The sequence below is a fragment of the Sesamum indicum genome, linkage group LG11, assembly GCF_026168435.1.
Source record: "Sesamum indicum cultivar Baizhima isolate 11 linkage group LG11, ASM2616843v1, whole genome shotgun sequence".
In the NCBI taxonomy this organism is placed as follows: domain Eukaryota; kingdom Viridiplantae; phylum Streptophyta; class Magnoliopsida; order Lamiales; family Pedaliaceae; genus Sesamum; species Sesamum indicum.
In genome coordinates, this window is record NC_142667.1 from 1,193,616 (window position 1) to 1,214,447 (window position 20,832).

Below are 20,832 nucleotides of genomic sequence, written 5' to 3' on the forward strand. Positions count from 1 at the left end.
TTATTTTGGAAGCATGTTGGGCCTTTTAAGAGAATTATGATGGACTATTAAGCTTTATTGCCGAAAGGGCAAAAGAATCTTAAATTAGTCTAAACGACCGAATCTACACAAAATTGATAAATAAAGTACTGAATCTAATATTACCAAAATTAAAAGACCAAAAGGAACTCGGGTCAAAATTATAGGACGGAATTTTTTTTTTCCCAATAAGACATTAGAAATTTTAAATTGTGAAAATGTCTTATACGATTTTAGGGTGTTTGGCTTAGTAAGGTCTTTTATTGACAAAGTGACTAAACTTTATTTATTTTTAGTGTCAAATAAGTTGTTTATTTCTCGATATACTTTATTTGAAAAAATTTTAAAACACTTTTATAAATAGTACGCATTAATTTTTTCTTATAAGTACAAAATTATACATGAGAATATTAATAAGGGACAAAATAAAAAATTTATGTATTTTCTTTTGCTGATATTATCGTTTTTCATCCAGACCTTAACGAAATAAAGTGGGGTGCAAACGGTGAATTTTTTTAAGGGGACAATTTTAAAATTTTTTGGGAGAAAATATAATTTTGTACTTTTAGAAAGAATTTAAGGGTAATTAATCATATTATTTAAAATAATAATGTGATATTCCATGTTGAAGTGGATAGGAAATTAGAGTGCCGGACAGAAAATGCGTAGCTTGGGTTGGGTCTGATCTTTTCTAACTTAAGAAATCACGGCTTTGTTTGGTTTTGTGTTTTTGCATTTCCCGATACAAGATAAAAAAGACTTAATGTTTGTTTTTGTATTTTTATATCTTATCTGCGTGCTTTTCTGTTTTTCAACTTTCTATATATAATATATATATATATAATATAAAACAGATATGATTTGACAATAAACAGTAATTTTTATCTCCCAAAAGTACAACATTAAACATAAAATATTTATATATAAAAATATATGATTTGACAATGAACAGTAATTTTTGTCTCCCAAATCCCAACATCAAACCTACACAACTTATTTTAAAATATTTTAAATTTTCCCAAAACACAAATCCAAACATATCATCTATTTTCAACACACACTCACTTATCTCTATTTTTCTCTCTCTATTTCCAAAACACAAAACAAAATAATTAAAACACAAATCCAAACATAATGCATTATTTTACAGCTTATTTCAAACACACCCCACCATTCATAATTTTCAATTAAAATAACCAATATTTTAATCTCAATCATCTTTTAATTTTTTTTTTGAGAAAAATAAAATAAATTTAAATTTATTGCACCAATAAAATAAAAATATGTTTTTTTTTAATTTTTAATTCGTTACTATTAATTAAATAATATTATTTGCTTACTCGTAAGAGCGAATACACACTTCCTCATATTTATTGGTGTGTGAAGATATATAAGGACAATTTGGTCAGACAAATATTTATTTAATCTTAGTAATAAATCAATTGGGGGTAAACATGAATTTTTACTCAATTTTTTTTTGTTAATATCTACAAATTTGATTAATTTTTGACTGATAAAAGATTTTATTTATTAGATAAAAATAAAAATATTAGGTAAATGTAATTTTCATTAAATAAACAATACACTTTACAGTACAACAATACTCAATGAGTGGCGTCTCGCTCGACAGGCCAGGGATACGCCAAAATCTATATAATACACAAAAACTAACAGAGCGAGTTAAATAAGTATTGATAATTCTCTGTCTAACCTCTTTCACAATGAGTCGAGCAAGTGCGGTCGATTCTCGCTCAAACTGCTCGAAACGTCTGAAGTTCCGTTCTTTTCAAATATGAAACACACATAAAGCCAGTAATATCGCACAATAAAAATAAAAATATTATATATATTAGATATAATTTATGAAATCAGAAAAAAAAGTTAAGTATAATTGCATTAAACGTGTGGGAATGCAGCGTCGGTCTTTGCACTAAAAATTTCCATGTGCTTATTAATAGTAAGTATTGTAAGGATTAGAAGCCGCACGAATCGCACACCGCCTACCTTCTTTGACGCATCCAATGACGCGCATTTACACTGATGGGAGCACAGAGAACTCGTGCTTCGAGTAACCGCACATGTATCCGCTGATTGTTGCTATCATAAATTCGTATCCATAATTGCAACACTGAATTGTACGAGAACCAAACCAAAAATGCATTTATCCCCATAAATTCGTATCCGTATCTCCGCGGCTCACTGCGACTGCAGGCTTTTGCTGCTGGAAGGGAGCTCTTTATTGCATACACTCGGTAGCTATGAATTCGGGATCAGGTTTAGCCTATTTGAATCGCCCCACCCGATTTTCTGTTTCTTTACGTTAATTTCAGTTTTTTTTTTTTGAGGGCAAGAAACGGTTGTGGGTTGATCTTGTTGGGTTGTGTTTGAATTGGCAGTGATCGAGTTCTTGGGGTGTGTGCCGTTGCTCCAGAGGCTTCCCAGTTCATCTCTTAAGAAAATCTCTCAGCTTGTCTCCGTCAAACGCTATGGTAGTTGAGCTGCAATTTTGTTTTTCTAGTTTTGTTGGTTTTAATGTGATCCGTTCTAATGTTTGGGGTGTGAATTGGATCGATTTAGTTGCAGACTATCCAAATTTGGTGGGAGTTTCTTGTGCGAGCTTGGAATTGTAGATGAGCCTGGGGTTTATTGTTGAATGGGTGTATCTAGAACGAGATTTAATTTAACCAAGCAAGCATGAATTTTTGAGACACTAGGTTGATATATATTTGTACTTCATATTTTCTTAGCTTATCTAATTGAGCATAAATTAGTGAACCATGAAAAGAGTTTCGAAGTTGGTTTGAATTATAGAATTAAATATCAAGGTGAAACGTCCTTTTATGTACGACCTTGAGGTGAATCAGACATATGGTTTCCTTCAGCCCTAATCTGGAACATGTATGGGGACTTACCTTTCTCCACTTTTGGTTTCTGTCATGTGTTTTGACTATTCCCGAACAGTATATGCATGATTGCCTCTTTTACCATTTACATGCATGTAGGATTCGTAGTGACTGAGAAGCAAAAGAATACGGATACCTTTTGGCTCAAATTGGAGAATCTGTGAACAGATGAAGAAATTTGAGAAATATAATTTATTATCTAAATTTTGAAACACCACCAGTATTCATGGTTTTGCCTGTGAGGAAATGCAACATACCTTGTGAGATTAGTTGTTATTGATGACAATTACATCTGGTATAAATATGTTATGAATCTTTCATTACAAAGAGCAGCTTTGGGTTTTTCTTGATGCATAACCACATGGTTTCTTCTTCCATCATGTAAACGTTTTTAATGCGTGTAATAATCAAGACCAAGGAGACTATATAGTTCGTGAAGGAGAAGCTGCTGATGGGATTTATTTCATCTGGGAGGGAGAGGTAAGTTTTGTTTTACATTTATTAACTATGAAGGTATAGTTTATGCTTGTGTATGTGATGGTTTTGCTGTTTTCTTACTATGTTCTTATGTTTCTGTAGGCTGAGGTCTGTGGGTCATTTCACGCTGATGATAAAAATCGCCCTGAATTTCATTTAAAGCAGTTTGATTGTTTTGGTCATGGTTAGATGCTGATTCATAAACTTTCTGTCTCTTACATTTATTTTCATCATTCTTACATTGGGTTAATATCCAATCAGTGGTCTATGTAACATTGTACTATGGCTTCTTTCTATTACTAGAATATGAGACTTATGTGCTATAGTTTGTTGCATACATGATTCTTACATATTGGTATACATAAATACAATATTATCATAATGCCCATATTCTTGAGATGTTAGCACTCTAGAAGAGTATTTTGGATATTGTATGAGCACATACTACAAGGCTCAGGTGCTTTTGCAGGTATGGTGTCATCTTCTCAGCCCGCAGATGTGATTGCGTTGTCTAAGGTTGCTCCTGTTCTGTTCTCTTTTGTACACTGATACCCATGACAAATATTCAATACTATTGTGCAATTATGCTTGTAATTATGTGCATTATGACGCATCTCTGTTGTTGCAGGTGACTTGCTTAGTGCTCCCTAATGAGCACACAAATTTGTTAAAACCGAAATCAATTTGGAGTGCAGATGAGACACAGGAGAAACTCCCCCTTGTGGAGCGAATTCTACACCTCGATCCTGTAGATGTATGAACCCAAACGTTGGTTGTCTTTTGAATATGGCATTTTACTTCCTTCCAAAATTTGGCCAGGGTAGATGCATTTATATGCAAATAGTATTTGTTGCTCATGCATTTCTGCTAATGTGTCCTCACTTTATTTTGGTATTCTCGGTATTCTCTTTCTTTTACACATACTTGTAAACTAAATGCCGTGCTAAGGGGTGCGCCATGGCTCATGCGCGCCCTAAGTGCCCATTTTATATCATGGTGCATCCCTTGCAAATGGTGAAGCCATGGCAAGCCATTGTTCCGGCGCAGAGGCGCACTATAGGGCGCCATTCTGAAGCCCCTGCCCTTTTGTGCTGGGGCTTGAAAAAAACTGCGAAACCCAGTTTTTTTCAAACCTGGGCTTGGCCCAGTGTAAATAAAGCCCAACCCTTAATTTAGTTAATTTTTTTTTAAAAGAAAGAAAAATTATATACATTACACAAAAAATAGGCTGAAGACGTTAGCGTTTTACACCTTTTCTAAAACAAAGGAGAGAAGATAACAAGATCTTAATTGTTACATATCAAATAGTGATAAGGGAGATAAGAAGAATGATGATAATGATGACGATGATAACTTTGGGGACGAATTGGAATCAGAGCGATGGATATTTTATGTTTGTTTTTATTTTTATAATGACTCACTAGGATTTGTTTAATGGTTTTGCATATTTTGAACTCATTTTTTTTTCACTAAGGCTTGTTGTTTTATATATTTCATTTTTATGATATGATGATTAAATAATTTCTAATGTTTATATTTAATTGGTTGTACATTTTTTATGTGAAAATATATTAATGTATGAAATATATAATTTATTTCGTGCGTCATGGCTCTAGGGGATCCTTGCGCCATGTCCATGCCATGCGCTATTAACAACTATGCTTTTACATATAAACAGTGCCAACACCTGTCAGAGACAATAACCAAGTTATGCTAAATGGAAAACCCTATGGTCGTCTTCTCTTCCCAGTAATAAGGAGTGAGTGTGAGGAAGCCTTGTTCTTAACTCAGATATTACCGTGGAATAAATGTTAGCATACAGTAGTTTAATTTAAAGTCAGGGACTTGTCAGCAACAAGCTTTCTTCATCATTTCCTCAAATGGAAAATAAAAAATCAATGCATCTTTCATCTTGTCTAAAACAACAAGCTCCTAATTAGGATAACCATTTGATGCCAGTTCAATCAAGTGATTCATGTTGTTATTAGGTAATTATAGTGATTGAATTAACATTATGAAAGTTCATATATTTGATCAGAGCTCTATGTTTTGAACATTTTTATAAGGTTGAATTAACATTATGAAAGTTCATATATTTGATCAGAGCTCTATGTTTTGAACTTTTTATCCTTATAAAAATGTTTCCTTGAAGATGAAATACTTTGAAGCAATTTTTTCTACTTCTGCATTTCATTTGTTCTCATTCTCCTCAATTTGCAGCTATGTTAATGAGACCGGGTAAACCTTTTTGCTATTGTTTTGATGGTTATGACTGCACTGATAGATTGCTCTATTTGGATTATGTTGTGACTTTGAGAACTTTATTCTCAAAAGAGTGTTTTTTGTCCGTGGTAGGTTAATATTTTTCAAGGCATTACACTGCCAGATGCTCCAAAATTTGGAAAAATATTTGGAGGGCAGTTTATTGGACAGGTAGGTTGAGATCTGTTTGTGAATTTTATTATGGTTATCATTTTGGGCATTTCAAGTTCTTGGTTCAGTAATATTTAGTTAACAACTTAAGGGATATATCCTGCATAAGGACTATGCATGCTTTTTTGTGTCCTGTTTACTGAGAGGATTCTATTTCTTTTCCCTTTTGTTTTTAAAGCATTTTTACAAATAGGAGCTTTTAAATTATTGTCCACAATGACTAATGGGTGCAGGCACTAGCTGCAGCGTGTAAAACTGTTGACTGTCTCAAGATTGTTCACAGTCTGCATGCTTACTTCCTTCTTATTGGCGATTTTGACAGTAAGTATGCACTAAAGATCAGTCTCCCCAAATTTCTTAACCCTCTTTGCTAGTTTCTTGATCATGAGATAAAAAAATATTGGATTGATCATTGACATGAGTGATATATCTGTTCTATATAAGCCTTTTAATGCAATCAATGATCAACTATTATAAAGTTATGCTCCTTTTCATAACTTGCTCATTGATTTACTTATATGTTGTTGGTGTTGGCTAAAGTGAATTGTCATATTCACATCATTGTATTCATGCCATTGACATGCATTTGGAAAGATTTCCTCATTTCAATCAAATTAATTAGCATTAACCAATTGCTTTCTTTCGACTCCATTCATTATTTTCCACAACTACTGTTTCAAGCTAGAGATTGACTTGGTGCTGAACCAGCAAATATTATTGACTGAAAATATACCAATATGTTGAATTTATTAGGGGATATACTGTTAAAATTAGTGGTTCCTTGATATTTTTACCAATTTGCACTGGAAGACACTTTGTCCATCTCGAAGTATGATTTCTTAGTTGCCGGCTCCAGCTAGTACGTAATTAGATATAATTACACAAATATTTCATACTCTTTGCAAATGCAAATACACCTCCTTAACGTAAGTTATTTTTAGGGTGTATTTGTAAAATTTTGCAATTGAATATGAATGTACTTGTAATTACAATTACGATCTTAGAGGGTGTAGTTGTAATTTTACAAATGAGAAGAAGTGTTTGTGTAATTAAAACTAATTTTAATGGGGTTGATATAGTTTATCCTAAATAATACGGCCACAAACATGAAGGCGATGTCGGATTGGATTTTTTTATTACAAATTTGTATTGCACTTTGTACTGCATTTATATATGCTACATATATCACTTTACATCATTTTTGTTATGGACTGATTGAGAGTAATTAACAGTTCCAGTTAATTTCAGGTTGCCTCTGGGCCATGGAATGTGAATCTTTACTTTATCAACTTCTATATTAATCAAAAGGCCACAGAATTTTGGAAGCCTAGATTTTCCATAAATTTGCTGGAGTTTCCGTTTTTGCATGACCATCATAGGGACACAATTTATGTAGATGATTAATCTAAAACAATCTTAATATTGCAATCTAATTGATAGATTATAATGGTTTCAGTACCAATTATATATCAAGTACACCGGGTACGTGATGGGAAAAGCTTTGCAACCCGAAGGGTGGAAGCTATACAGAAAGGGAATGTTGTGTTTACATTGCTTGCTTCTTTTCAGGTAATTCCATCAATTTAGAATGGATTCTCTCTTCAATATAATAACATCTTGATGTTCATCCATATGTAAAACTATAAACTAAAGGGTACTCCAATTACTGTCCTGGCGAAGGCTAGCAAACCATTCATTTATTTTTGGTTATATGTTATATGATTTTGAGCTCTTTATAGGGTTGGTTGAAAGAACAGGGAAACCATGCACAGTTATTAATTGACTACAGCTTAGGGAAATTTGACATATAAAGTTATTCCTTATTGTAAAAGTTTCTCATTATGCTTCTTTATTGGAAATCTTACTTTACTGAATTTATGAACGTTAAATAAACTGTAAAAGCTATAATAACATGTTGTGATCTCCCAATAATTTGTGTATTCAATCTTACTTCAAGGAATTCCTTATGATGAGTTGTATTTTTTATCAGCATCTTAGAGCAGCCAGACTCTGTTGTGGTATATGGCAATACCAGTTATGCTTTCCTTTTATTGAATAATATATATTCTGTATTGGAACAAAAGTTGCAATATAAGATTGAATGGGTAGGCGTATACAGCTCAGGCAATCAGTCCATCAGTTATCACTAAAACCTTTCGACCATATGCTGAGTCCCCACCAACAGAGAACACTTAGAACTCTTCAACTCTCCTTCCACATCTCCATTCCATCAGTAGCCCTATGGTATTTAGATATTTATGCTAACAAAAACTATTGGAAAAATCAACCTTCTTTGTTTTCCTGCAAAGAAGGAGCTCTGAACTGTAGAAATTGCATACAACTTAAGCTAAAAAGTCAATTTCACAGAAGAAAGCTAAATGGTTTGCATCCTATCTTGCTTCCTTTCCGCACAAAGCTCCAGCTGTTCAACTCCAGTAAATTCATATTCCTCTCCTCAGCTAGGTCATCTTTGTACCACGACACCTGATTCTGCTTTTTTGGCCAAAAATGGAAAAGAAGAGGAAAAACTGATTCTGCTTCTCTTGCATGGATTCTTAATGCCACCATTTCATAAACATGATACTGATTTCACAAATTATTTTATCTTTATGCATGGGTGTCCAACAACAGCTTTTATCAAATTGATGGCTATAGACATCTGTATATCTATGGGTTGAGATATATTTTGGCCTTTGCCTTGGGAATTAAATAAGCATGATCTGGTTCCTATTTGTGGAGATCACAAAGACTGGCATCTTTTGGAAATTCTTTCTTTGAGCTATGATTAAGAATACGTCTGAATGGTATGCTGCCAATTGACAGAAAGAGGAAGAAGGATTTGATCACCAGGTGGCAACAATGCCTTCCGTGCCTGATCCAGAAACGGTATCCAAAATTTGGTTTCATCAGTTTCTATGATTAGCCTCTTTGTTTCATGATGTGTGAAATTATGATTCCTTCTTTTAGCTTTTATCGATGGAAGAGTTGCGGGAAAGGCGTCTTATTGATCCTCGCCTTCCTAGGTTAGACTGTTACCTCCACCTTCATTTCCCATATGCAGTACTTACATTTGGTTTAAAAGATTTTACATTTGTTAACTGCTTATTTCCCTGTGCGATGTTCTGATATGTGGTGGTTAAGTTGTTTCTATTCATTCTTTAGCTATATATTACTTGTTGACAAAACTGCAGGCACTGTTCTCACATATGATGGGAACCTTCTGTTAGCAAATATAAGAACTTTGATATTCAGTTGATAGATTTATTATATTCTGCTAACTTTTTCAAGCATACGTGATCAATCAAATACAAGAGAAATATGTGTTCATGCCCATGTGGTTCTATCTCATGAACTCCTGCCCATTTTTATTATATTGATGGATTCATTCCCTTTCTAAACCTGTTCTCAGATAGTTGCTTAACTGGAATTGAGTGTTTCATAGAGATAATGTGAAATAATTTTGAATACTTTAGCAGCATCTATACCGTAAGTTGTTGTTTATGAACTTTGTTTATCACAGGACATACCGGAACAAGGTAGCTAGCGTTCAATTTGTTCCGTGGCCCATAGAGATTAGATTCTGTGAGCCCAATACTTCCACCAACCAGACAAAGTCTCCTCCAAGGTTTTATCATTTTTCTCCTTGTCATTCTTTGAGTTCATTTGTAATATAATTTGTGAAAGACTTGAAATGTTTGCAGCTCTCTATTCATGTATTTTTAAATGCTCTGCAGTCTAAGGTACTGGTTTAGAGCAAGAGGGAAACTTTCTGATGAACAGGCTCTGCATAGGTGAGAGAGTCTCTGTTAACAATATTATATTTTGGCATATTTGCTTGATGGTACAGGTGAAACTAAAGTTTCTTATTCTGGAAGTGTAAATGACTTATTGATTTTTACAGGTTGCTCTGACATATTTTTAAGTATAGTCCTGTTTCTAGTATATGCTCTCTTACAGTTTAGCGAGATTCAATCTTTTGTTAATGCCTTGCAAACCATAATTTATTCTACAAACAGTTCAAGCAGTAGTTACAAAGTGAGATCTGCAATACAAACATATGAAAGAATTGATTGGCATGCCCATAATCTAATTCTGTATTGGAACTGTTACCTGAGGACAATCTCAGTTTGTTTCTGCATAAATGGGACATGCGGCTATTTCTGATCTCTCCCCATAATTGTTGGACAAGAATCAAGATATCATTTTTGAACTGTCATGCATAGTGCAATCACCTAAAAGTGGTTTCAAATAGTTACGCCTGGGTTCATGGTGTTGTATGCAACTTGATCTTTTTTCCTGTGGGTTGGCCATCTGGATCTCAATTTCGGGGCTTCATATAAGCACAGTTGAACTTGGACTGGTGTTCGGGAAGTCTCAGAGGAATCTGATTGAAGAAACAAAATCAGCCCCGAATATGTACATTTATAGATATGTATGCCTGTCGACATATATATACATATATATATATATGTATAAAGCAATTAGTATTTTTTCTTTTGACTGTTATTTCTATTTGGTAGTAGTTATCTTTTTGCAAAAATTTATCAGCATATCACTTTAGGGCAACTTGGTATTTGTGCAGATGTGTGGTGGCATATGCTTCTGATCTAATCTTTCTCCAAATCAGCTTAAATCCTCATCGTGAAAAGGGTTTGAAGTCAGCTTCTGTCAGCTTAGATCACGCGTGAGTATCCACATTTCTTAAAATGTTACAGATTCTTTTGTTTATAAGAATAGAATAGATTCTTCCATCAGCATTGATCAACTCTATAAAATGACAATTACTAATGACCAAGATCCGAATACTTGTATCTCACTGTGATGTCCTTTGCAAGCATTTGATGGCATTTAATTTCTATGATGTGCTAACCTTAGAATTGTGTCAATTGTTCAAAGCTTCCTTTGTTCCCTGTCCTGACTGATTTTAGTGAGTGGCTGTGAAGGTTACATACAGATGTCCTATGTAGCAGCAAGTGGTCCACGGATAACTGCTCATTCAGTCTCTAATAACCTATTTTGTCTATTCTAATGTAGCAATCAAGAAATGATGGCAGTCCTCATGATGTGTGCCAATACTGTTTATAGTTGATGAACTCAGAGTTCAAGACCATCTTTCAGGCTGCTTGCAAAGATGCCCATATAACGTTACTCAATTTCTTTTAGAAACTCAGAGAGTATGATAAATAACTTGCTCCTATAGCCTTTTGTTAATACACATATATAGCTAATCTGCTTGGATATCAAAGTCAGAGCTATTGCTTGAGTTTTCGTTGTACCTTAACCAAGCTGACTAACTGTGTGGCTCAAACTGCTTGCATATTGAAACTTTACTTAATGGCACATAAAAACTCTAGATGGGGACAACGGTTCTCAAAAGAATTAAACCCCTCTCTTTGCTTCCATTTAATGGTCTCAAGTTATGATCATCTTGTGTATATGTGAACTTACAAGAAAGTTGACAACTTCCATTTGCCATGACCCTCTTCGCAATCTACTGGTTGTTTCTAAAAGGCCTAGTGACAATTGGACAGAGTGCTCTTGTCATCTCTAGGTAGTATTGTCCAAATTCAGAAGGTAAATAAACTGACTGTGCAGCGTCACTATTATAGTTGCGATGTGGATTGCAAAGTTCCACATGTTCCACACTGTTAGATATTTCTTGTTCAAGAAATTAAAAGTTCAACTTATATGTGGTGAAGATTGGGGAAGCTCTTTTCTTTTACATGAACTTGCATAATCTCCTCTTTTCTTTCAGGATGTGGTTTCACAGGCCTTTCAGGGCTGATGATTGGCTGTTGTATGTGGTGAGTTGCTATAACTCATCTTGAAGTGCATAGTTGAACTGATTTCTTCTTGGAGTTGTAATGTTCAAATGTTTATTTCTCCCAGATTGATAGTCCAAATGCTCATAGTGCACGTGGCTTTGTTGTTGGACGAATGTTTACCAGGAAAGGAGAGGTACCTGAGTAATAATATATAAATGTCATATGTACGTATGTATATGTATGTGTGTGTGTTCAGATTCTTTGATATAATTATCTTATTAATTCTTTTACTGCCAGCTTGTTGTTTCATTGACTCAAGAAGGGTTATTGAGGAGGGCCAGAACGCCAGTTTCAACTGTCCAATCGAAATTGTGAGATTACCTTGAGAAGAATGTTGCGGATTGGAAAATCGTTATGTAATCTTATTTTAATTGAAAGACTATCATGTATGCATCTATGCAGAAAATATATATCTAAGAAACTAAATAGTGGCACAGGTATAGTAGTATATAAAGCCAATATACCCTTCAAAGTTTGAAGTGCCACTCCGAGTACTGTCTTTCAGAAAATCATAAGTGAGCTGCGTGATCATGTGCTGCTGTTGTACTAATTGCTTATCAAGTTTCAGTGCAACGAGATGGCCAATATGGAGATCATCAAGTTGTAGGTCCAATGTGCTTGTGTCAACTTCTGTCGGCAAGAGAAAGAATAGACAAGTCCAATTGATAGGACAATGGTGAAAACAATTGTTTACTGGAACAACGTTGCTGGTGCATTTAGATCGTCATTTGGAGCTTAAAGACCATTTGTTTTGCTCTTGCACATGACTGTTGCTGGTACATTTAGATCTTCATTTGGAGCTTAAAGGCCAGTTGCTTTGCTCTGGCACATGACCGTTGCCGGTACAGCACAAACACAACTCGTTTTGCTTGTGCACATGGCTCCCATAGTTCTGTCATTGCTATATTGAGTCTGATTATGTTGTATGCAGTTTTTACGACTTTGTATAAACTTTATGGTGTCCAATTTCTTATTGGGAACTATAGTAGTTTATGTTAATATAATGGCTTAACAGACATACTGTGGCATCTATTGTAGTTAATGTCTCTTAAAATTTTACCAGTGAATATTATCACTCAATTTTCCTATCCCATATCAATCATTCCAAATTGGTCAAATTTCTTGAAATGCTTCCGTAACAAATTGATGATGATTGATGACTTCTTAAGCAAAAGATATGCAGACTGTTGCAAACTATAGTTGACTGGAGCTGAAGAGTGTGCAGAGATCACTGAGACTATTGGATCAAGAACATCTCAGTATTCTCGACAAACCATGCCCTGCACTATCAGTCAACTTAAATGGTTATACAGAATTCTCTAAAATGGTAATCATTGTGATAATGTTGTTTCACTACTACAGCTTTTCTGCCAAATTCAATTTAACCTCTTGCTGGTTCAAATGATATTGTTCTAACATGAGGTCCAGCAGCTTTTCCAGAAGGCTTACATGTTAGGGACAAGAAAGAGTATGAGTGTTCCAGATGGTACTCCATATGCTTCCTTTCACTAGATCATCATCAACTAAACCTAAAACGCATCAAAAGACCATCTGTGTTGCATATTAAATTACTGCCTATAGCTAACTACGGACAAGCATGATTCATACATCCAGTTTTGCGAGTGTTACGTTGGTCAATCATCCACTCCATCTAGCTCAGAGATAATCATACATTGGTCGGGCAGACAAGCGTAACAAAACATGCAGTCCAAGTCAAATAAAAGCCAATCGCAAACTCAATCAACTGTTCCGTTTTCTTTTAAAGGCAGGATGGATAATTCCACTGGACGACTCGAACTTATCAATCCTGGCCATATATTGTTTCATCCTATTCAAGATAACAGGCAGTGCAGAAGCATTACTTGAAATCTTCTGTTTGAGGAGTTGTATTTTCTCAGCTTCCTCTGGACCGTCTGTTGCTGACAAGCCCATGTCCTCCCTCGCCGCACCTACATAAGCAAGAGAACTTCAGCACTAAAGCATGCAGAAGGTGACGAGATGAGAAAGCAGATAATTAAATGATGTGGATCAAAACATTTATTTGGGGTAAATTAAGATTCAAAGAGACGACACAACAAACATAAAATGAAATCTTCAGTAAAGAAAAGGAGACACATCACAGAAAACGTGGAGAAAACAGAAATTTACGTCGAATTTCCGCTTGGTTTCTAAGGAAAATTTTCGAAGACAGTGCCAGTTGAAGCGCAAGATAGGCAAAAAAAAAGAAGAAGAAAAACCTAAAATAAAGGTAAACAAGTAGGAATTATTCTACAGAAAACATAGATTTTGCACTCAAATTCATGGCATTTGGACAATGCAACAACAAGAAACATAATTTCTCCATTTATTTCTTAATTCCCACACGTAAAGATCCCACACCTCACGGGTAAAAACATATTCTTTCAATTACGTGCGAAAAAAAAAAAAATTAGGCCACTTGCTCAGTAAGAACATTACGAACCTTGGCTGACACCAGCTTCCGAATCCGGCGCGGGAGGCGTTCGGGTTTCCGGCTCCGCCACTTCGTCGATCAAATAGGTGGGTAAAACGGGTCTCTGAAAGGCGAGAAGAGAGGAGAGGGTGGAGATAAGTTGATCCGGCAGAGTGGTGCGGTACTCGAGTGCTTTCTGAGCCATTTGCTCTATTTCTTCTTCTAGCTTTAGCACCTCTTCCTCTTCTGCAGCTTCTTGGAGGTCCGCCGCGTCGCTGTTTCGGGGTTGGGATAACATTAGAGTTCTGAGGTCAAACTTGATTCTTGTTCCTGAAATCTGAACATTCGTGGACAGAGGGAGCGAATTTGGGGACTAGGGTTTGTAGAAATTTTGAAATGGAAAGGGGTTTGTTTTGTAATTGTGTGAGGATTTCTGAGCAAAATGGGTACTTCACATAGAAAATAGAGAAAAAGATATAAAAATAAATAAGTATGTATTTGAGATAAATTGTATATTTAGATTTATATTTTGATATAATACAAATAAGTTAATGAATAGTGTATATTTGACGTTGAGGTTTAGAAGATATAGGTCGGTAATTGTCAAATTATATTTTTTTTATATATATTTATTTTTTAAGTGTGTAACTATATAATATTTTATTTGTTAGTGAATATAGTATATATATTTATGTTGAGTAATTTTTTTTTATGTGGATTTTTTTTATATTTTAAATAATAAAATTATAAATTTAATGAATAATTAAATTCGCTGTAGTATCGTCTCCAAAATAATTTTGTTAGACTTTATATTTGGACTGAAACAATATAATATATGAAATTCAAATAATAAATATTTAGAATTAAGTGTGTATATTGGTATTGTCCTTAATTTTCAAATTTCTCAAATATTTCATTGAAGTAAGAAAATTTTGAGTAAAAAATATTTAAATAGTGTAAGTTAAAAAAATGTAATTAATAGTTAAATACACTATAGTAATATGTTGAAAATACATTCATTAGACTTTATATTCAGAGTGATAAATTTTAATAGATAATCGAAATAATATAAATTACGATTTAGGTATATAGTATTGATGTAATATCCTAAGCATACAAAACTACTAAAGTATCTCATTAAGGTAGAAAATTTGTAAACATTCTTACACAATAGCATTGATAGTAAATATCTTTGATATCAATGGTTTCATAAGTTTATTATTATTTTTTATATATAACTATTGATTAGATTTAACATATATTATATATTAAATAATATATAATATATATAATACAAATAATTTAAAAAAACAAATAAATCTCATTTGCTTTGGTGTGGAGTCTATTTGTTTATATTAAATAATAATTATAAATTTAATCAATAATTACATGCACTGCAATATTATGTTGAAAATGATTTCGTTAGCCTTCATATTTGTGGTGAAAATATTTAATTAATAAATCGAACAATAAACACTTTGCATTACGCATGTAGTACTGATATAGTGTCCAAAATTTTCAAAATTTCCCCTATATTTTATTAAGTAGAAAATTATATTGAGTCCAAAAAATTTAAATAGTTGAAGTTGAATCAATTAGTATTAATTAATTAAAAACAGAACATAGGGAATATTTTTACTCGTACCATATAAAGCTGTCAATTTCTAAGGAATCGTCTAATCCTAATTACACATATGCACGACATATATGAAACGGATGCATTTGACACTCACAAAATGCCCGAGTAATTGTTCTTTTTTTACTGATTAAATCAATATTTGACTTGAAATTTTCACATTCGGGCATTGTATGCCTAAGGACCGTCACGCCGCTGTGGTAGGAGTCCCTATCGTCAGCATGAGCGCGCTGTGCTGTATCTCTCACTATACGTCTGGGCACCCTAATCAGACTTCATGCTTTGATGAGTGTAGTCAGTCCACGATCCAATTTTCCCTACTTCCGATCCCATGTCGAGACTGCATCGTGCGACTAATGAGGTACTACATGCCAACGGTGGACCACCATCACCACGCGCTACATGTTCCAATGCATCCTAACTGGAGATGTGTGTATGCGTCTGAACCGATGGGACAGCAGAGTCCGATATGACAATAGGTGCATCCTCGCATCCTCTCACCGAATTATGCACGGTGTTACTACTCTTGCCGTTTCGTGCATCGCGTTGGGCTTTAGCAGGAACACCCGATAGCTTGATGGGGCTCCACACTTCTAGCATGTTGGGATAATGTGGCTTTCGGTACTGATAGTATCATCTAGTCAATAGGAAATGCTGCAACAAGTCCAATTCAAGATTTGATGGCATTGCAAATTAATACAGTAATTTTAAATGGCAATTGTTAAGTAGATGTCATCTTGTTGGCAAAACATGACATACCCATGTCGCACGTGATCGTAGCTCTAACGGAAACACCATAACAAATGTTTAAATCTTATAATGAACCCTTGGTATCTAGGTGATGGTGTGGTACTGGCAAAATTGACTTTTAAATTCTTAGAATATATCACGGACCTAGTCTCGGGTGTAGGGATATCCATGAATGTCTTCATCCAATTCGTTCAATATGATATCATCGTTGCTAAACCTGTGGATGAAGTTATGAAGTGTGCAACATGCAATTACTATATCGACCTGGTGGTTTTGAAGGTAGCTCGACATCCCCCTCTATAGTATTGAAAAATGTTTCTTTAGTACACCGAAGTATCTTTCAATTACATTTAGCAATCTTGAATGTGCATGGTTAAACACGTCCTGTGTGGTCTGATATCGACGACCTTGTCCCCTCCCTTAACTCGTGAGTCATCCCTAAAGGTGATGTCTTTTGAATTGGTTCTCGTAAATTGTTCCATAGCACGGTGGATGCTAATAAGGAACTGCTTATGGCGATCTGGACTATGTCTAGATCAGGTCTTTGAATTTATCCGGCAACTTGGGCATTTACCGCTAGCTGCCCGAACTTCCTGTCAAGCTCCTCGAGGTTTTCAAGGAGGTGCTTGAGCCTCAGCATGATGGAGTTTTCTTAAAATGCCTCCATCTCTTGTCAGGAAATCTACAAGAATATTTTCATGAGATTTAATAACGAAAATATTATAACAATAATATTGGTATTCAACTTGCCATTTGATAATACAAGCTTTCTTGATCTTTGATTCTAATTTATTTTATAAGAATGTCCTGACATTAGTATTATCAACCTTTAAAGTAAATTCTTTAACAAGTAAAAATAAAGGCTATTTATTAAAGCCTTCCAAACCGCAAAGAATTCTTTATCGTCAATGTGTCAAACTTTGGCTTGATGTTCTGAGAACAATCCTCATGTATATCTACAAGGTTCTTCCCCTGTAGCGGTCTTTTTTATGAGCACTGCTACCCATCTATAATCATTGACGTCTGTGTAGACTACCAATTCATTCTTGTCCTGTGGTATAGCAAGCTTCGACAGGTTACTGCAAACTTATTTCAGCTTACAAACCTTTTTTGTGTGGATTTCTTCTAATTTTCACTTTGAACTCTCTATTTCTTTCAAAAGTGGTTGGAAATCCTTCCTGCATCTTGCAAGATCATTAATGAAGATACCTGCAAAATTAACAACTCCCAAGAAGTTCTGCAAATGCTTCTTGTCTTTGAGTATGTCTAGAAAATTGTGGATTTTCTCCACAATATGATCCTGTAACTCAATTCTTGTTTTGTCAATAAGAATCCTAGAAATTCAATTTTATTGACAGTAATAGTAGCTTTCTTCTCAGAAAGTACTAAACCTTCTTTATGGCATGCATCAGAAAATATTTAGTATGATCTTTGATGTTTTTAGGTGGAATCAGTATGTCGTCAATGTAGACAAACATGATTCAAGATAATATTTAAAAAGATTATCCATTTTTCTTTGAATATTTGGAGTGCAGTTGTTAAACCCATTGGAAGCACATTCCAGATATATCGTCCTTGTGTTGCTGAGAATGCAGTAAACTTATTTGATTCACTCTCCAATTTAATCTAATAAAAATCAGATTTGCAATCGAATTTAGAAAACACTTTGCTCCTTTAATGCAATCAATTAAGTGTTCTCTACTAGGAATGTAATAACCATCAAATTCTAATATTTTATTAATACCTTGATAGTTAATTACCAACATGGGTTTACCTCTCTTTATCTCATCATGGTTTCTTAACAAAAATCCAATGCTACTATATGTAGAGACTCCAGGTTCGATGAGTCCAACTGATATGCTTTTTGATAATAATCTGCATATCCTTCTTATCCTCCATGTTCATCTAGATAGATTTGTATCGAACGTACTCGTACTTGCATTCTTCTTTGACCTTCAGAGTAGTTTCGATCTGATTCGTATCCCACCAGGCCAGAGAGTTTTTACTAAAGTTCCTCCGGATAAGTTTCTTGATGTTTTCAAGAGAAAGCTTGCTTTCCTCGCTAACTTCTAGCGATTTCATTTCCTGCAGTGCTTCCTTAAGGCTCCTAATTTCTTCCTCGGATTCCTTGTAGAAGCTATCTTTGTCGATGAGTTCTTGTTGCCTGAAAGATAAAAGAACCTTATCAAATTTTCTCTTATCCTGCATTTTTGGATGAGTTAATCTAGCATCGAAATCACCACATTTGCTGCAAAAATTTATAGGCATTGTCATGTTAAATGCCTTTTCTCTTTGTAACACCTGTATCTCACTGCCATAATTAGTAATAAAGATTAATAGATTCCTTTGATTATCTTGCATATATCTTGCAAATATTTGAATGAAATTCTTACCTAGCAAGATATTGGCACTTGTATCACAAAAGCAAATAGGAGGTGTTTTTACCCTAAATCAGGGCTATCTAAATGCTCCTCCGATCATGATCTTGGCTTCTTGTATCTCTTTATTGAGTATTAGGATTTTTTGTGAAAAATCCCTTCCTGCAATAACGGGTAAGGTTTCCCTTACTTCTTTAGGGAAAACTCCAAGCTTTGCCGTGCAAATCCCTGATCCTGAATCAATATAAGCTGCAAAATATTCTGTCTTATATTGATTATACAACATACCAACATATATGTATGGAAAGGGGACTTGTCATTCAATCTTTTTATGGTAACACCATCAAGATTGAATTCCATTCCATTACCTTTTATTTTTCATGGTTTATGATCTTCGAGAAAACTTAACCCCAAAGTCATACTCCCATTTTCTCGTCCTGCAACACTTGCAACTAGAATTTCATGGCCTACTAGTTCTAATATGCCTTCATATTTAAAAAACAACAGGTTGTTGCAAATGATATCAGTCTCACAAGGAAACAAATTTTCTTTCTTAGTGATGTCAAATATAACCTGTATCTCTTTCCATTATCTACCATAATCAATTGAGGAGTTAAAGCTCTTAATAACTCTTTCTCCTTTTCTTTGTAGCCCGTAACCCTATCTTCCGAAAAGGACATCCTGCTACTAAACTCAATTCTAAAGCTAAGTGTTCTATCCAATATTGGGTGATCTTTTATGACGATATGGGCACCATCTATTCTAGGTATCCTTATTGGATCTGTTGTCATTACCTTGGCAAATTCTTTGAAAATTCTAGGATCTCAATATACTATTTTCTAAGAAACAAATTTGAATGATGCGTATTGAAAAGGGCATATGCAATTGTATAAGTTATAGAATATGGTCAATTTTCTTCTTTCATTAGATATTTTCTTTTAAAATCTTGATGAAGGGTTAAGACTTTATTGAAATCTTGGTCTGTTAGGTTGTATGCAATCCTAGGATGAATGTCAAAGATTAATTTTCCTGCATACAAATTACATATCATGTTTCAAGACAACCATCTATTAGGTTATTGATTCTTCTATCCATTATAGATAAATGTATTTCTGAATCAATTCCTTTTTTAAAAGTCACTTTTATTACTACTTCAATAGTTCCTATATGGATCCAATTCATAGTAACAGCTACTTCTTATCTAAACTTACTTAATTCTTCAAGAATTTTTTCTTTAGGAATCAGTTGCATTTCCATCGCATTATCAGTAAGTTCCATAGTATAGCAAACTCACCTGAACTTACGTTATAGATTATGTGATGCTTCCTTTGGTTCAATCCTATCTGGTTTAGGACTTTTCGAATTCCTCCAATCCTGAATCCGTTATATAGGCTGAGGTTGGAATCTTGTCTCATGATTCTTTTCATTATTTTGTTTGACACCGTCATCCTGGAAAAGAATCCTGATAGACTTTCGGAGGTTTGAAACCTATCTCCCTCATTTTAATTATTCTGACTTGGTTGAAGATCCATCCGAATTAGTCTCTACTTCCTCCTTATAGACACTTTCGTCTGACGGAAGATCTTAGAATTGATAGATGGGTACCAAATCGTCATAGTAAACTGCATCTAGAATATCATCCGTAGCTTCGAATTTTCTCAGTTCACCACGTTTTTGTGGGCAGTCGGGAGATATATGTCCTCTTGCTTCTCAAGTTCAGCAGTTGTAGTCTTTGAAACTTTCATTGGCTCGGGTATGGACCCATTTGAAAGTTTTTCTTGTAGGGGTACTTTCGGTGGATCTTACATTTGTTCTTCTAGGTCCTTGGGATGAAGCCCTCGTTGGTCCTATTTTCTGCCCAGATTTGTATATTCTGGATTTTATCTTAGACCACCATGATATCCATCGATAAAAGTTTCTTTTGGAACCCCTAAGGTAGGAGTCACTATTTTGCTTTCTCCTTTTTCTTGGCTTGCTCGAT

The 20,832-nt window shown here is 34.5% G+C and overlaps 2 protein-coding genes across 2 annotated transcripts; one reads left to right on the forward strand and one right to left on the reverse strand.

Moving 5' to 3' along the window:
- Positions 1 to 1,994: 1,994 nt before the first annotated feature.
- Positions 1,995 to 12,674, forward strand: LOC105173170 (acyl-CoA thioesterase II). Its single transcript, XM_011094840.3, has 17 exons — positions 1,995 to 2,292; positions 2,415 to 2,507; positions 3,334 to 3,401; positions 3,501 to 3,582; positions 3,868 to 3,914; positions 4,027 to 4,152; positions 5,754 to 5,831; positions 6,065 to 6,152; positions 7,288 to 7,400; positions 8,655 to 8,717; positions 8,799 to 8,854; positions 9,352 to 9,456; positions 9,566 to 9,622; positions 10,414 to 10,515; positions 11,587 to 11,635; positions 11,721 to 11,789; positions 11,894 to 12,674. Exons 1-17 carry the CDS (start codon positions 2,277 to 2,279, stop codon positions 11,969 to 11,971), a joined length of 1,290 nt encoding a protein of 429 aa, XP_011093142.1. The 5' UTR covers positions 1,995 to 2,276; the 3' UTR covers positions 11,972 to 12,674.
- A 607-nt stretch (positions 12,675 to 13,281) lies between these two features.
- On the reverse strand, positions 13,282 to 14,513 carry LOC105173171 (uncharacterized). The gene is made up of 2 exons (XM_011094841.3): positions 14,118 to 14,513; positions 13,282 to 13,605 (listed from the first exon to the last, which is right to left on the reverse strand). Exons 1-2 carry the CDS (start codon positions 14,383 to 14,385, stop codon positions 13,397 to 13,399), a joined length of 477 nt encoding a protein of 158 aa, XP_011093143.1. The 5' UTR covers positions 14,386 to 14,513; the 3' UTR covers positions 13,282 to 13,396.
- Between the last annotated feature and the right edge of the window lie 6,319 nt (positions 14,514 to 20,832).

Bases quoted from the DNA above. Each gene is read 5' to 3' on its own strand.
- LOC105173170 (XM_011094840.3), top strand. The intron at 8,855-9,351 runs GTTAGACTGTTA...TGTTTATCACAG, and splicing joins ATTGATCCTCGCCTTCCTAG to GACATACCGGAACAAGGTAG. The intron at 11,636-11,720 runs GTGAGTTGCTAT...TATTTCTCCCAG, and splicing joins ATGATTGGCTGTTGTATGTG to ATTGATAGTCCAAATGCTCA.
- LOC105173171 (XM_011094841.3), bottom strand. From the start codon at position 14,385: ATGTTATCCCAACCCCGAAACAGCGACGCGGCGGACCTCCAAGAAGCT. The intron at 13,606-14,117 runs GTTCGTAATGTT...TTGCTTATGTAG, and splicing joins GGAAGCTGGTGTCAGCCAAG to GTGCGGCGAGGGAGGACATG.